The sequence below is a fragment of the Aotus nancymaae genome, unplaced genomic scaffold, assembly GCF_030222135.1.
Source record: "Aotus nancymaae isolate 86718 unplaced genomic scaffold, 86718_ANA_hifiasm-v0.15.2.pri h1tg000028l, whole genome shotgun sequence".
Lineage (NCBI taxonomy): Eukaryota > Metazoa > Chordata > Mammalia > Primates > Aotidae > Aotus > Aotus nancymaae.
In genome coordinates, this window is record NW_026988441.1 from 35,936,706 (window position 1) to 35,953,913 (window position 17,208).

A 17,208-nucleotide genomic window follows, 5' to 3' on the forward strand; every position below is an offset into this window, starting at 1 on the left:
CATGCACCACCACGCCCTAGCTATTTCTCTGTATCATCATTGCCTGTAATCCCAGACACTCAGGAGGCTGAGGCAGGAGAATCGCTTGAACGCAGGAGGTGGAGGTTACAGTAAGCCAAGATTGCGCCACTACACTCCAGACTGAGCGACCGAGCGAGACTCCGTGTCCCCTCCATCCCCTGCCATTGGCCCTGGCTATTTCTCTGTATTTTTAATAGAGATGGCATCTGGCCATGTTGTCCAGGCTGGTCCCGAACTCCTGAGCTCAAGCAATTCACCTGCCTTGGCCTCCCAAAGTGCTGAGATTACAGGCGTGAGCCACTGTTCCCAGCTGGCTTCATTCATATAAGAGGCTGTTGTCTTAAGATAGGGACTCAGCTTCAAATCCATCCCACAAGACACAAAAGTCAGGCCAGGTATGTTGGCTCACAGCTGTGTATGGTAGCACTTTGGGAAGCCAAGGCAGGGAGACTGCTTGAGGCCAGGAGTTCAAGACCAGCCTGAGCAATAGAGAGATAACCTGTCTCTACAATTTGAGGCCAGGCAAGGTGGTTCACACCTGCAATCCCAACACTTTAGGAGGCTGAGGTGGGTGGATCACTTAAAGACAGGAGTTCAAGACCAGCCTGGCCAAGATGGCAAAGCCCCAACTCTACTAAAAATACAAAAATTAGCTGGGCATGGTGGCTTGTGATTGTAATCCCAGCTACTCGGAAGGCTGAGGCAGGAGAATCGCTTGAACCTGGGAGGTGGAAGTTGCAATGAGCCAAGATCATACCACTTTACTCCAACGTGGGTGACAGAGCAAGACTCTCTGAGAAAAAAAAAAAACTTTTTTTAAAAGAACTTGTTTGGGCATGGTGGCTCACGTGTGTAGTCCCAGATACTCAGGAAGCTGAGGTGGGAGAATCACCTGAGCCAAGGAGTTCAAGGCTGCAATGTGCTATAATCACACCACCTCACTCTAGCCTGGGCAACAGAGCAAGATCTTGTCTCAAATGAAAAAGACACAAAGGTCTGTTTCCCAAGATTCGCTGGAAAAGCCCCAACACAGCTCACTGGCAGCTTCAGGTGCGGACAGTATCATCCCCTAAACAATCTGCCAGGCCCTAGAGGCCCACACAACCTCGAGGAAAAAGAGAGACCCCCCCCACCCAGCAAAGTCTGAGGCTGTGGTGGGAAGTAGTGGATGTAGCGTCAAAGTTTGACAGAGTAATTATAATGAGAGGTTTAACAGCTAGGAACTGCCAGAACCTGGGAGCGCCTGGCTCAGAGCGGCTGTGAAATTCCCAGTGTGGTCTGGAAACCACCCATCATTAAGTGGAGGGACAGATGGGCCAGGCATGGTGGCTCACGCCTCTAATCCCAGCACTTTGGGAGGTCAAGGCAGTCGAATCACTTGAGGTTAGGAGTTCGAGATCAGCCTGGCCAACATGGTGAAACTCCATCTCTACTAAAAATACAATTAGCTGGACATGGTGGCGCGGGCCTATATTTCCAGTTACTCTGGAGGCTGGGGCAGGAGAATCGCCTGAACCAACCCGGGAGGCAGAGGTTGCAGTGAGCCAAGATCGCACTCTGGCCTGGGCGATACAGCAAGACTCTGAAAAAAATAAATGAAGTAGGGACAGGTGGCTGGACCAGTCATGAGGCTAACAATGGGAGCCTTTATCATCTAAGGCAAACCAAGAAAGGGAGTCACCTCCTCTTTGATGGAAGAAGAGGGCCCCACATAGGTAGTGGAAGAACAGTCAGCAAAGGCCAGAAATGGCTGATTTAAGACGCATTCCTCAAATGGGCCCCCCACCCCTTGCCCCGAGAGAGGCCCTGGTGGGAAGGAGTGAGTGTAGGGAGCAAACAGGAGGGTGGAGGCTGCCCCTCTAGTCTAGCCTGGAGTCCCAGGAGGTTGGGGTAAGGCAGTGTGGTGAGAACTCCGAGTCTGCTATTAATGCAGCACCTACTGTATGCATGAGTCCTGACATGTCATTCCAAGTTCAAAAGGAAAAATTCTGAGTTGGGAAGCCGCCCTCTCTGGTCTCAGCTGTGTTCCCGGAACCCAGCGCGTCACAACAAATCTTTGCTGCAGAATGAAACCCCTCCTCCACCCCCTATTCCAGCCCTACGAAGGCTGTTATTACCCCCACGGTGTGGATGAGTAAACCCAGACTCAAAGAAGGCCAAGGCCAAGGCCAAGGCCAAGGCTCTGGCCAGCTCCCTGGGGGGCGTTCCTGGGAAAGGCCTGGAATTGTGAGGCCTGGGGGTCACCGTCCTGCCCTGGAACCAGGCACTGTAGCAGCCACCTGGGGTTCAAATCCCAGCCCTGCCCGAACCACCCAGGTCCTCCTCATTCATGGTTTAGTTCATTTTATGGAACGAGACCCAGGGGTGACCAAGACACAGAGGACTCCCGTTCCAACAGAATTTTCACTCTTGCCCTCTCTGTGGCCTCAGTTTCCTCATCTGTGAAATGGGACCAGCCAGGCCTACATCACGGCAAAGGAGTTAAGGCACAGAGACCAGGGCCAGGCCAAGGACCCATCAAACCCCTGAAGAGCTCAGGGAGGGTGGGGCCAAGCTGGGATTTATTTCCCGCCCCAGGCAACAAGCCTGGCACACGGGAGGCACCCAATAAATGCTGGTTTGAGCCAGGCCCAGCCCTCAATAAATAACAGCTGTTGCTGATGCTGCAGAGGCTGGCGAGGAAGTGAGCTCTCCCCTCCTCAACTCCACCACCCCATGCTCCCATCCCTCCGAAGGCCCCATTCCTTACCCCCTCCACTCCTTCCCAATACCCCCCAACCCAATTTAGCCCCCTTCTCCAGGCCCCCACCTCCCTCCAAGCAACTCAGCCCCTTCCTCCAGGCCCCCACCTCCCCTCACCCAACTCAGCCCCTTTCTCCCAGGCCCCCCCACCCAACTCAGCCCCTTCCCCCAGGCCCTCACCTCCCCCCACCCAACTCAGCCCCATCACCCAGACCTCCCCCTCCCCAACTCAGTCCCTCCTCCAAATCCCCATCTCCCCCCTCAACTCAGCCCCTTCCTCCACGCCTCCATCTCCCCCACCCCTTTCCATTCAAACTTCCCCCTCCCCCAACCTCTCCCTCCTCCTCTTCCTCCCTTTCCCCAACCCCCACCCACCCAATTCTGCCTCCATCCCCATCCCCCACCTGATTATTTCTCCCGTCCCCCGCCCATTCTCCCCGCCCCCACTCGATTTCCCCCGCTTCGTCCCCTCCCCGCCCCCCGCGATTCCCCAGCCCTCTCCCGAGCAGCGGGGACGCTGGTCCCGGGCGGGGCAGCCCGAGTTCCCGGGTCCCTGGCTGGGGTCCAGCCAGCGGCCCAGGCCGGGCGGCGGCGGGCGGGCGGGGTTTCTGGCCGCGCGCGGTTTGGGGGTTTTTTTATAACCCTGGCAGGCGGCTCAGGAAGTGCCTTCCCCGCGCCCCCTCCCCCGGCCACGCCGCCGCGCTCGCTCGCTCCCTCCCTTCCTGCGCGCGCGGGGCGGCGAGACGGCGGCGTCCACGGCGCGGAGGCCCCGGGCGCGGCGCAGGTAGCGGGGCGGGCGGGGGGCCCGGGGGTGCGTGACTCAGTGGGATTTTGTGTGTCCTCATCGGGCGGTGAGGCCGCGGGGATCTGGTGCCCTGGATGGGGGAGGGCGTCCTGCTGTGCGATTCGAGTCGGTGCCGGAGGTCCCCAAGTGCGCGCGCCACTGATCGCGACCGGGGTGGCTGTGGGTTGGTTTGGGGTGTGTGTGTGAACGTCCACGTAGGGGCAGAGTGGTTGTGCATTCCATGTGTGTGTCAGTGTCTGGGGATGCGTCTCTGTTGTGTGTCTGCCTGTGTGTGTGTTCAGTGTATGCGCATAGGGGTTTGCTGTGTGCACGCAGATTTGGAGGTGAGTGTGTATGTCTGGGTTTGTGTGTGTGTCCCCAAGCATCTGTGCGTTTGTGTCTGTGATGTGTGTGTAAATGCCTGTGTGTGTCTGGTGCGTGGGGGGGTGTCTGGGTCCGTGTCTAGGACTTTCGAGTTTGTCTCTGGTCTGGTGTGAGCATGCAAATGAGTGTGTATGTGTCCGAGTATAGGCCTGTGTGTCTGTCTCCTTGGGTTGTCTGTGTGTATGTGAGTGTGTGTTTCTGTGTGCGTAGGCCCCGGGTGTGTGTATTTGTGTGTCCGTGTGTTTCTCTGGCTTGTCCCTTGTGTGCGTGTGTAAATGAGTGTGTGCGTGTTTACACATGTCTGGGAGTGTGTGGTTGTGTCTTCATGTGTTTGTGAGTGTGCACTGAGCCTGTCGGCGTGTGTCTCTTCGGGGGAGGCGTCCTGGCGTCTTTTGTGGGTCTGCAGTGCCCCAGCGCCGGTCTCTGGCTGCGCAGGGTGTGTGTGTGTGTGTCGCTGCCAGTGTGTGTTTGTGTGTCTGGGTGTGGGAGTGGCGCCGCCCACTTCCCCTGAGTTGGTCACTGAGGCCACAGCCGTCTGTCTCAGGGTGTCTCCAGCGGTCGGGCTCAGGGCCTTTAATTAGCGGCCGGTTGTCGGGGACCAGCCCGGGCGCCGGTCCCCTCCTCCCGCAGGCCCCAGCTGGGCCTTTGTCTACTCTCCGGGCAGGGGCTGCCTCCTGCCGGCCCGGCCAGATGTGCAGCGGGAGGAGGCCGGCAGCCGGAAGGCTGGGGCCTCTGCCTGGGCAGACGCGGCCTTGGCCTCTACGGGGGACCTGCCGTCGGCCCTGTCCCCCCAGCCTGGCTGGAGAGGTCTGGGTGTAGAGCTGAGGGTCCTTCCAGGATCCCCGGGATAGGATCGGACGGATCCTCTGTTTCTAAGCCATTTCCATTTCCAGGAGGCATTTCCTCCTCCAGGCCTGGCACCCTCCCCCACGCTGGCCACCTCCCTCCTGCCTTCAGGGAGGAGGGGCTGGAGGAATGGCCAGGCCTGGGTACACACATATTCACATGCTATAATCCACATGCAGTCACACACGGTCACACACACGGTCACATGCCATAATACACATGCAGTCACATGCTCACAGTCACACACACATGGTCACACACTCACATGCTGTAATACACATTCAGTTACACACTCACATACACACAGGGTCTCACACACATGCTGTAATCCACATTTACTCACATGCTCACAGGGTCACACACAGGGTCACACACATGCTATAATCCACATGCAGTCACTTGCTCACAGACACAAGGCCACACACTCATGCTGTAATCCACATGCAGTCACGCTCACACACATGGTCACACACTCATGCTGTAACACATATGCAGTCATACAGGGTCACACATGCTGTAATACACATGCAGTCACACACACACAGGGTCTCACATGCAGTCACATGTGAGTCATACATGCAGTCACATGCTCACACAGGGCCACACACTCATGCTGTAATACACATGCAGTCACGCAGGGTCACACACTCATGCTGTAATATATATGCAGTCATGCAGTCACACAGGGTCACACACTCACATGCTGTAATACACATGCAGTCACGCTCACACACAGGGTCTCACATGCAGTCACATGTGAGTCATACATGCAGTCACATGCTCACACAGGGCCACACACTCATGCTGTAATACACATGCAGTCACGCTCACATACAGGGTCACACACTCATGCTGTAATATATATGCAGTCATGCAGTCACACAGGGCCACACACTCACATACATGCCGTAATGCACATGCATGTAATCCACACATGCCACAGTGCAGATCCCTCTCTGACATCCCGTTGCCCACCACCATCTCTGTCCCTGAGCCCCTCTCAAGCTTCATCTTCTGCCCCAGACACACTGCCTTGTTCATGTCCCCCCACCACCCGGTACCCTGGGCTGTGTCACACCTCTCCAGCACCTTGTGAGCAGGGCCCCAGCTCAGACACCTGTGAGCCTTCTGCAGACCCCCTCTTCCCCCAACCCCATGCATTGTGCACAGGTGAGTCCCCTGCCCCTGCCCGTAACCCCTATGCTGGGTCCTCCCACAATGTCCCAAGCCTTGCCCCTCACCCCCTACCTTAGTCCAAAGCACAGAAGCGGGTGTGAGGGTTTGGGGAGGAGCGCCTAACTTCAGAGGACAGTGATAAGGACTGGGGGTATTGGGACCGGGACAGACCCAAAGACACTCTAGACAAGACCAGAGAGAGCCCCTTAGGAGGAGGACGGGGCACCAGGCCTGGCAAAGCAAGAACGGGAGAGGAGGGAGGGAGCCAATGGAGAAGTGGGGGAGGCCCCTGCTTCACTTGCAATGTGTATGTTGCTACCTTTCAGAGGCGGCTTAGGGCAGGAGGGGGGCGTCAGAGGTTCCCAACCAGGAAGGGCCTTGATTTGGGAGTTGGTTGACACCTCCAAAGAAGGAATAAAGGAGAAGCAAGAAGAGATGGAGAGGGAGAGGAGGTGGGTCTTGTTGGAGGGGTTCATTAGTAACAGAAGAAAGAAAAAGTTTAAGGGAAGTTCTTCAGGGGCAGAGAGAGGGTCAATTTCCTCAACGATCCCTGAGCTACAGACCCAGGTCAGTGCTGAAGATCAGCCCGGCTCCTCTTTGACCCCTCCCTGCCCAGGCTCCAAAGAAGAAGAAACCAAGGCCCAGAGAGGCCCAGGTGCAGGGAGCAGGCGAGGGAAGGATCCATACAGGAGCCCAGCACTACTCCACCAACTGAAGCCCCCAAAAGGTAGAAAAAGAAAAAAAAAAGGCCAGGCGCAGTGGCTCATGCCTGTAATCCCAGCACTTTGGGAGACAGAAGCAGGCGGATCATGAGGTCAGGAGTTCAAGACCAGCCTGGCCAACATGGTGAACCCCCATCTCTACTAAAACTTCAAAAATTAGCTGGGCGTGGTGGTGCGCACCTGTAGTCCCAAGTACTCGAGAGGCTGAGGCAGGAGAATCACTTGAACCTGGGAGGCGGAGGTTGCAGTGAGCCGAGATCGCACCACTGCACTCCAGCCTGAGTGACAGAGGGAGACTCCCTCTCAAACAACGACAACAAAAAATGAACAACAACAAAAGGAAGGGACATTAGCCCAGCTAAAGTGTGCAATAGGGTCACAGTATCTGTGAGTGAGCTTCCCATCACTGGAGGGTCCCAAGCAGAAGTGGGGAATGCGGGCTTCTCGGTCCATCAGCAACTTGGCAAAAACCTGGCTCCCTCCCTCCCTTGGGGCTGCACTGCCCTGTTTGGGGATTGACTCTCAGACTTGGACTCTCAGACTTGGCTGGGCTGCAAAGAAAACAAGACTGTGTGATTGAGGGATTTTGCACAGAGGAGGAGAAGGGTGGAGACAGGAGGGTGGGGGAAAAGGTTTGGCACAAGGTGGTGGCCCGCTTCGGGTGTCTGCGGCAGGCTGGCCTGGGGCAGATGCTGGAGAGACTTGAGACCTGCAGGGCGGGCTGGCCTGGAGCCTTGAAAAGAATCTGAAAAGAGAAGAGGGAAGGAAACACAGAGCAGAGGAGAAGCCTAGGGTGGGTGGGTTGGACCATGCTACCCATTTCGGAGACTCCACAGACAGGGCCCGGGACTGACTGGGTGCGTGGGTGGGAATATGAGGTTGCGGGACCGGAGGATTAGCCTTAGCTTTAAGCTGGCTTGAAAACTCACACTGGCCACCCAAGCCTTCAAGTGCCAGCCTCCCCTTCCTCTCCTGCACCCACCCTGCCTGGGTCCATGCCAGGCTCTACCCCACCTTCAAGCCTTTGACCTTCCTGTTTCCCCTCCTGGTGCACCCTCCTGTCTCTTCACACCACTGATCTCATGCTTTGAACCTCTGCTTCCCAATCTCCCCATTGATACCTTCTACAGAACATGTCACAACCTGAACTCTTCTCCATTCACCTGACTGTCATCTGTCACTCTTAAGAGACTGAACCCCACAGGGCTAGGGCAAGTAGGGGTTGCTATCCTTAGCATGCCTGGCTGTCATGCCCCCATCCACCCTCCATCAATGAAAGAACCCAGGTTCCACCACTTTCTAGCAGTGTGACCCAGGGCAAATTCTATCACTCCTGAGTCTATTTCCTCATCTATAAAAAGAGTGTGATGCGAAGTCAGGAGTTCAAGACCAGCCTGGCCAACATGGTGAAACCCCCTCTCTACTAAAAATACAAAAAGTTAGCGATGCGTGTTGGCACATGCTTGTAGTCCCAGCTGCTCAGGAGGCTGAGGCAGGAGAATCGCTTGAACCTGGGAGGCGGAGGTTGCAGTGAGCCAAGATCGCACCATTACAGTCCAGCCTGGGCAACAGAGTGAGACTCCCATCTCAAAAAAGAAAGAGTGTGATGACTTTGACCTCAGTTACTTTGAAATGAAATGCAATGGTGGGCTGGGTGCAGTGACTCATGCCTGTAATCCCAGTCCTTTGGGAGGCCGAGGTGGAAGGATCGCTTGAGGTCAGGAGTTCAAGATCAGCCTGGGCAATAAAGTGAGACCCCTGTCTCTCCAATAAAACAAAAACGTTAGGCTGGGCGCGGTGGGTCACGCCCAGCACCTTGGGAGGCTGAGGTGGGTGGATCACGAGGTCAGGAGATCGAGACCATCCTGGGCTAACACAGTGAAATCCCATCTCTACTAAAAATACAAAAAAAAAAAAAAAAAAAAGCCAGGTGTGGTGTCACACACCTGTAGTCCTAGCTACTGGGGAGGCCAAGGCAGGAGAATCACTTGAACCAGGGAGGCGGAGGTTGTGGTAAGCCAAGATTGCACTATTGCACTCCAGCCTGGGTGACAGAGCCGGACTCCATCTAAAAAAAAAAAAAATTAGCCAGGTGTGGTGGCATACACCTGCAATCTCAGCTACTTGGGAGGCAGAGACAGGAGGATTGTTTGAGCCCAGGATGTGGAGGCTGCAGTGAGCTACGATCACACCACTGCACTCCATCCTAGGTGACTGGGGCAAGTAGCTGGCACTTAGGAGGTACTCCCCAGCACCCCAGTCCCTGCCTGTCCTCTTGGAGTGTAGGAAGGACCAGAAGGGGAGGTGGGGAGAGGGGAGTGACTGAATGAGAAAATGTATTCAGAATCTTCAGAGTCAGGTGGAAAGCTTTGGCCATGGTTGGCCTTGGCATTGGTTGTGCTGGACAGCAGGACGGACCAGGCACCCCCTTACCCGGCTCCCCTCTCCCAGGAGCCCGGTGATGCTGCGCAGGCTGTGAACAGGGGAGGCGGCACTGTGGGGGCTGCCGGCAGCCGGGGCTGGGGAGAGACATGTGGACACGTGGCCTCTATGGCTCCCGCCTGCCAGATCCTCCGCTGGGCCCTCGCCCTGGGGCTGGGCCTCACCTTCGAGGTCACGCACGCCTTCCGATCTCAAGGTAGGGGAAGTCTGGTGGTGGCTGTGGGGAGGGAGCTAAAAATTTGAGACCAGTTGGGCTCCAAGAGAAAGAGGTATTGAGGACTGGGATGGGGGTCAGCGGGGGAAGGCCCTGGGGTCAACAGGTGGGAGCCTTGCAGCCAACTCCCTGGATTTCGGGGGTCAGTGAGGCCAGCGTCACTTGCTCCAGCAGCCTAACAGCCAGGACACAGGGGTCCACTAAAACCAGGGCCCACCCAGGCCTCTGACCCTCACCCACAGATGAGTTCCTGTCCAGTCTGGAGAGCTATGAGATCGCCTTCCCCACCCGTGTGGACCACAACGGGGCACTACTGGCCTTCTCTCCACCTCCTCCCCGGAGGCAGCGCCGGGGCACGGGGGCCACAGCCGAGTCCCGCCTCTTCTACAAGGTGGCCGCACCCAGCACCCACTTCCTGCTGAACCTGACCCGAAGCTCCCGTCTACTGGCAGGGCACGTCTCCGTGGAGTACTGGACACGGGAGGGCCTGGCCTGGCAGAGGGCCGCACAACCCCACTGCCTCTACGCTGGTCACCTGCAGGGCCAGGCCAGCAGCTCCCATGTGGCCATCAGCACCTGTGGAGGCCTGGTGAGCTGAAGATTCTGGAAAGTAGGGGAGAAATGCCCACAAGTTTGGAAGTTAAGAAAAACACTTCTACATAGAGGGCAGAGAAGGAATGATAGTGGGACATTTTTAAAGTATTTTGAGCGAATCAGTACTTTTGGGGTGCAGCTAAAGCAGTACTTGGAGAAAAATGTATAGCCTTAGGTAAGGCTGAAAATTAATGAGCTAAGCATCTCTATATATATATTTATGCATTTATAAATATATTTATATATATATGTATGTATGTGTATGTATATGTATACACATACATACACACATATATATGCACATATATATAATTAAAAACTAAAAAGAAATTAGAGGCTGAGCATGGTGGCTCATGCTTGTAATCTTAGCACTTTGGGAGGCCAAGGCAGGAGGATGACTTGAGGCCAGGAATTTGAGACCAGCCTGAGCAATATAGTAGAACCCCATCTCTATGAAAAAATAAATTTAAAAATTTAAAAATTAGCCAGATATATTGGTGTACTCCTACAGTCCCAGCTCCTCGGGCTGAGGCAAGAGAATCGCTTGAATCCAGGAGGTTGAGGCTGCAGTGAGCTATGATTGCACCACTGCACTCCAGCCTGGATAACACAGTGAGACCTTGTCTCCAAAAAAAAGAAGAAAAAAAGAAAAGAAAGAAATAGCATGGATACTAATTACCTATACCAAAAAAAAAAAAAGTAATAGCAAAATAAACCTGATAAGAATGAAATCATAAAGACAGAAAGAAGGTCCCAGGGGTCCTAAGCTTCAGAACCTGATTCTGAGAGCTTTCTGTCCCACTCCCCAAAACCCAGCATGGCCTGATTGTGGCAGACGAGGAAGAGTACCTGATTGAGCCACTGCAAGGTGGGCCCAAGGGTTCTCGGGGCCCGGAGGAAGGTGGACCACATGTGGTGTACAAGCGCTCCTCTCTGCGTCACCCCCACCTGGACACAGCCTGTGGAGTGAGAGGTACATCGGTCTTCCCGGGGATGGGTAGAGGGGCTGGCTACACAGTATCTTTCCTTTGAGGCAGCAATGTCTTTTCATCCAGAAAGTCAGCAGGCAGCTTTGTGAGGGGAAGATTGGAACTGCTGAGAAGGGGACATGGTGATAGGGAGTTCCGGCCGGGCGCAGTGGCTCACGCCTGTAATCCCAGCACTTGGGGAGGCCAATGCAGGAAGATCACTTGAGGTCAGGAGTTCGAAACCAGCTTGGCCAACATGGTGAAACCCATCTCTACTAAAAATACAAAAATTACCCGAGCATGGTGGTGGGTGTCTGTAATCCCAGCTACTCGGGAGGCTGAGGCTGGAGAACTGCTTGAACCCTGGAGGCAGAGTTTCCAGTGAACTGGGATCATGCCATTGTACTCCAGCCTGGGTGACAGAGCAAGACTCCATCTCAAAAAAAAAAAAATAGGGAGTTCCATCCAAAATAGCAGAGACGTATCCTCAGACAGCGAACCAGTGGAGCAGTGGAATAATCTATCCCTGCTATAGTCAGCTGGCCTAGCAGTGAGTAAGACAGCCAGACAGGTGTTCAGGTATATAACCATTCTTTCTAGGATTATTGTCTGATCAGACAGTTCGTGTGTTGGTTGTATCAGATACTCCAGCAGTTTTACAGCCTAAGGCCAGATTTACAATCAGACTGGTAGAAGGATGGTTGTACAATCAGGCATTTAGGAAATGAGAGTAGGAAAGCTACATACCAACAAGATATTTACCAGCACAATTGTACTGCTAGGAAACCAGGTCAGGCCGGGCATGGTGGCTCACACCTGTAATCCTAGCACTTTGGGAGACTGAGGCAGGAGGATCACTTGAGCCCAGGAGTTTGAGAACAGCATGGGCAATGTAGTGTGATACCATCTCAACAAAAAATTAAAAAAATTAGCCAGGTGTGGTGTGCACTCCTGTAGTCCCAGCTACTTGGGAGGCTGAGGCAGGAGGATCACTTGAGCCAGGGAGGTTGAGGCTGCAATGAGCCATGATCACACCACTGCACTCCAGCGTGGGCAACGGAGCAAGATCCTGTTTCTAAGGATACATATAGAGAATCAGGGCCAGGCACAGTGGCTAATGTCTGTTATCCCAGCATTTTGGGAGGCCGAGACGGGTAGATCACTTGAGGTCAGGAGATCAAGATCAACCTGGCCAACATGGCGAAACCCCGTCTTTACTAAAAATACAAAAATGTTAGCCGGGCATGGTGGCACACACCTGTAATTCCAGCTACTTGGGAGGCTGAGGCAGGAGAATCGCTTGAACCCAGGAGGCAGAGGTTGCAGTGAAGTGAGATCCCAGCTACTCAGGAGGCTGAGGTTGCAGTGAGCCGAGACTGCTCCATTGCACTCCACTCTGGGCAACTGAGCAAGACTTCATTTCAAAAAAATAAAGAAAATCAGATGAATGTTAGATGGAAAAGCAGAATAGTGTGATACTGAATTAAATGTATAATCAGTCTGAGAGTAGGATGTTGAGGTAGACATACAGCCACAGTGGTTGTACAAACAGAAGGTGTGGGTAACACATGATCACAGTTGGGTGGTCCATGAGATCGTCTGGTTGCAGTGCGTCAGGCAGTGTGATTGTTCTAACTGCAGTGCATTGTGGTTAGAACTGATTTAACTGGGCAGTGCATTGATTGGAGAGTTGCTCAGTTAGGACAGCGCGACGTGCAAGCACACAGTTCAGACAGCAAAACAGGCTGGTTCACACCCTTCCATTCGGGCAGTGGAATTGTCAGTGGATCGTACAATCATGCTGGTCATCATGGGACACTGGTTCAGCCAACCAGCTTAGCTGTGGGACAGCCATGCCAGTGTTCCTTGGACATCTGGGCAGCAGGACAGGCTGGTGGCTGAACAGCTTGGCATACAGGCAGTGGAACAGCTGGATAGCTGTACAGCCAACAATGGGAGAAGTCAGGCTGTGATTCGCCTCAACAATTTGGCAGTGGGACAGTGACATCATGGTAGACTACAATATTCTCAGGTAGTAGTAGGACATTGGCAAAAAAATAGACATGGTACTGCCAAGATGCCCTATAGACACACAATTACAGTGGCTCACACGTATAATCCCAGCACTTTGGGAGGCTGAGATGGGTGGCTCACTTGAGGTCAGGAGTCCGAGACCAGCCTGGCCCACATGGTGAAACCCTATCTCAACTAAAAATACAGAAGTCAGCTGGGCATAGTGGCATACGCCTGTAATCCCAGCTACTCGGGAGGCTGAGGCAGAAGAATCGCTTGAACCTGGGAGGCGGAGGTTGCAGTGAGCCAAGATCGCACCACTGCACTCCAGCCTGGGTGACAGAGTGAGACTCCCTCTCAAAAGTAAAAACTAAAAAAGATGCAGTGTTTGGCAGCCCATTGGTTAGCCACGTGTGGTGGTGCACTCCTATGGTCCCAGCTACTTGGGAGGCTGAGGCAGGAGGATCACGTGAGCCAGGGAGGTTGAGGCTGCAATGAGCCATGATCACACCACTGCACTCCAGCATGGGCAACAGGGCAAGATCCTGTCTCAAAATATACATATAGAAAATGAGGGCCAGGCATGGTGGCTCACGCCTATAATCCCAGCATTTTGGGAGGCCGGTGGGGGAGATCATTTGAGCAGATAGACCATCAAATATGTAGCTGGACGATAAGAGAAGGCAGCAGAATGACCAGAAATTGTCTGTCCAGACTGTTGGGTAGAGGGGGAGCAGATAGAGGTTGGACAAGACAGTGGTCAGGCAGCTGAGTCCCACCAGCAGGACAGGGCTTAACTGCTCTACTGGGTCCCCCAGATGAGAAACCATGGAAAGGGCGGCCGTGGTGGCTGCGGACCTTGAAGCCGCCACCTGCCAGGCCGCTGGGGAATGAAACAGAGCGTGGCCAGCCAGGCCTGAAGCGATCGGTCAGCCGAGAGCGCTACGTGGAGACCCTGGTGGTGGCTGACAAGATGATGGTGGCCTATCACGGGCGCCGGGATGTGGAGCAGTATGTGCTGGCCATCATGAACATTGTAAGTGCCTTCCCCTCCCTGGACCTGCAGCCCCGAGGACCTGGAGCCAGCCTCCAGATGTTAGGCAAGGGGGTGGTGGCTACCATCCCACGCCGAATCCCTGACGTACGGGCAAGGTGAGAAAGGAAGGTTACGCATGGCAGTGAACAAGGAGAAAGGGCATAGCACAGCGACTAGACGCAGAGGGGTACCCTGGGGCAGAGGTAACCTGCCTGGGTTTACATTTCCGCTCTGCCACCTTTTAACTGTCTGCCTTTGAGTAAGTTACTTCACTTCTCTGCCTTGCCTTACCTATCTGTAAAATGGGCATAATTGTGGTACCTACTTTATAAAGCTAAGGTAGATCCAGAGTGTTGATAAAGTACGTAGAACAGTGCTTGGCATGCAGTAGGTGACATGTAAGTGTTTGCTGTGTGTAAAAATAAACACAGGCCAGGCGCAGTGGCTCACGCCTGTAATTCCAACACATTGGGAGGCCGAGGTGGGTGCATCACCTGGGGTCAGGAGGTTGAGACCAGCCTGGCTAAAATGGTGAAAACCTGTCTGTACTAAAAAATAGAAAAAATTGGCCAGGCGTGGTGGCAGGTGCCTGTAATCCCAGCTACTCAGGAGGCTGAGGTGGGAGAATCGCTTGAACCCGGGAGGTTGAGGTTGTAGTGAGCTGAGATCACGCCACTGCACTCCAGCCTGGGCAACAAAGTGAGACTCCATCTCAAAAAAATTAAAAAATAAACACACACCAGTCTGGGACACATAGTGAAACCCTATCTCTACACAAAATTTAAAAATTAGTAGAGCATGGTGGCACACACCTGTAGTCCCAGCTGCTCAGGAAGCTGAGGCAGGAGGATCACTTGAGCCCAGGAGTTTGAGGCTGCAGTGAGTTATGGTTATGATCTCTGTCATTCATTCATAAATAAATAAATAAATCACAGCAGGCCAGGCACAGTGGCTCACGCCTGTAATCCCAGCACTTTGGGAGGCTAAGGCGAGTGGATCACCTGAGGTCAGGAGTTAGAGACCAGCCTGGCAAACATGGTGAACCCTCATCTCTACTAAAAATATAAAAATTAGCTGAGCATGGTGGTGGGCACCTGTAATCCCACCTAGTTGGGAGGCTGAGGCAGGAGAATCACTTGGACCCAGGAGGTGGAGGTTGCCGTGAGCCAAGATCGCACCACTGCAGCCTGGGCAACGAGTGACACTCCATCTCAGAATGAATGAATGAACGAATGAATGAATAACAGTTCGCAGGTACTCATTGAGGCTAGCAGTATACACATAGGCACACGTCTGTATGCGTGCAGCATTCTTGCACAAGCACCTACTTATAAATTCCAACAGGTTGACATCCCAGACCCACATTGAAATGTAGTCAATTTCCATCCTAGATCTCTTGACGTCTCTAAGCCTCAGCTTACCCCTCTATCAAATGGCGTTATAACGGTTGCTACCGAGAGAGTAAGGGTTGGTGGGAGGGAAGCTAGGTAGGGTACTTGGCACATAGTAAGGGCTTGATGAATGGGTGCTCTTGTTTCACTGAAGCAAAAGGGAAAACAAAAAGTTTAGCAGACAGGCAGTGGGTCCAAAATGTTGTGTAACACCGTCACTGATGGCACTCCGTTGTTCCTGAGCCTGGCCTTTCTCCCTAGGGCTTTCCAAATTTCCTGGGGGTTGCCGGCCGGGCATAGTGGCTCACGCCTGTAAGCCCCGGACTTTGAGAGGCCAAGAAGGGTGGATCACTGAGGTCAGGAGTTCAAGACCAGCCTGGCCAACATGGTGAAACCCCGTCTCTACTAAAAATACAAAAATTAGCTGGACATGGTGGCGAGCACCTGTAGTCCCAGCTACTCAGGAGGCTGAGCCAGGAGAATCCCTCGAACCCAGGAGGTGGAGGTTGCAGTGAGCCAAGATTGTGCCACTGCACTCCACACTCCAGCTGGGGCAACAAAGTGAAACTGTCTCCAAAAAAAAAAAAATTTCCTGGGGATTTCCAGACAGGGAAATTACTGCCCAGGGCTCCAGGATCCCTGCACAGCCTGGCCTCTGTCTTCTGTGCCCACTCATCCCTGGAGCTGCTTCCTCCTTTCCTCTGACCACTGTCTCCAGAGCCTCCTACCCCCAGTTTTATCTTCCTGTGGTGATGGGCAAATTGGTACCTTCAGACAGCTGTGGAATGAAGCCAGACATGTACGTCCCTCAGGTCGCCTCTGGGCAAAGACACTTGAGGCAGTCAGGGGGATAAGCAGGGGTTGAATCACGCTCGAACCTGGGAGGCGGAGGTTGCAGTGAGCCATTGCACTCCAGCCTGGGTGACAAGAGCAAAACTCCATCTCAAAATAAATAAATACATAAATCACAGCTTGCAGGTACCCACTGAGGTTAGCAGTGAGGCCGGGCGTGGTGGCTCATGCCTGTAATCCAAGCACTTTGGAGGCCAAGGAGGGCGGATCACCTGAGGTCGGGAGTTCAAACCAGCCTGACCAACATGGTGAAACCCCATCTTCAAAAAAAAAAAGAGGTTAGCAGTACACACAGGTCCACATCTGTATGCATGCAGCATTTTTTTTATTGCATTTTAGATTTTGGGGTACATGTGAAAAACATGCAAGATTGTTGCATAGGTACATATGTGGCAGTGTGATTTGCTGCCTTCCTCCCCTTCACCTATATGTGGCATTTCTCCCCGTGCTATCGCTCCCCAACTCCCCACCCCCCGCTATCCCCCCCCACTCCCCCCCAACAGACCCCAGTGTGTAGTGCTCCCCTCCCTGTGTCCGTGTGTTCTCATTGTTCAACACCCGCCTATGAGTGAGAACATGCGGTGTTTGATTTTGTGTTCTTGTGTCAGTTTGCTGAGAATGGTGGATTCCAGGTTCATCCATGTCCCTACAAAGGATGCGAACTCATCATTTTTGATGGCTGCATAATATTCCATGGTGTATATGTGCCACATTTTCCCTGTCCAGTCTATCATCGATGGGCATTTGGGTTGGTTCCAGGTCTTTGCTATTGTAAACAGTGCTGCAATGAACATTCGTGTGCATGTATCCTTATAGTAGAACGATTTATAATCCTTTGGATGTATACTGCACGCAGCATTTTTGCACAAGTAGATAAGCTGAACTTGGAGGAGTCTGAAAGAAATGTTCTGGTAAGCAATCCAGACTTGAGTCTTACTTCTGACACCTACCAGCTGTGTCCTAACCTCTCTTTACATGTCTCCTTGTCTGTAAATTGGGGATGATAATAGCACCTATTCATGA

At 53.5% G+C, this 17,208-nt stretch overlaps 1 protein-coding gene across 1 annotated transcript in view; it reads left to right on the plus strand.

Moving 5' to 3' along the window:
* The first annotated feature begins 5,418 nt into the window (after positions 1–5,418).
* ADAMTS10 (ADAM metallopeptidase with thrombospondin type 1 motif 10) overlaps positions 5,419–17,208 on the plus strand; it is a 30,279-nt gene continuing 18,489 nt past the window's right edge. The window contains exons 1-4 of the mRNA XM_064381938.1: positions 5,419–9,313; positions 9,574–9,920; positions 10,742–10,898; positions 13,725–13,942. Coding sequence (XP_064238008.1) covers positions 9,010–9,313; positions 9,574–9,920; positions 10,742–10,898; positions 13,725–13,942 — 1,026 coding nt within the window. The 5' untranslated portion in view covers positions 5,419–9,009. The remainder of the gene's footprint in view (positions 9,314–9,573; positions 9,921–10,741; positions 10,899–13,724; positions 13,943–17,208) is intronic.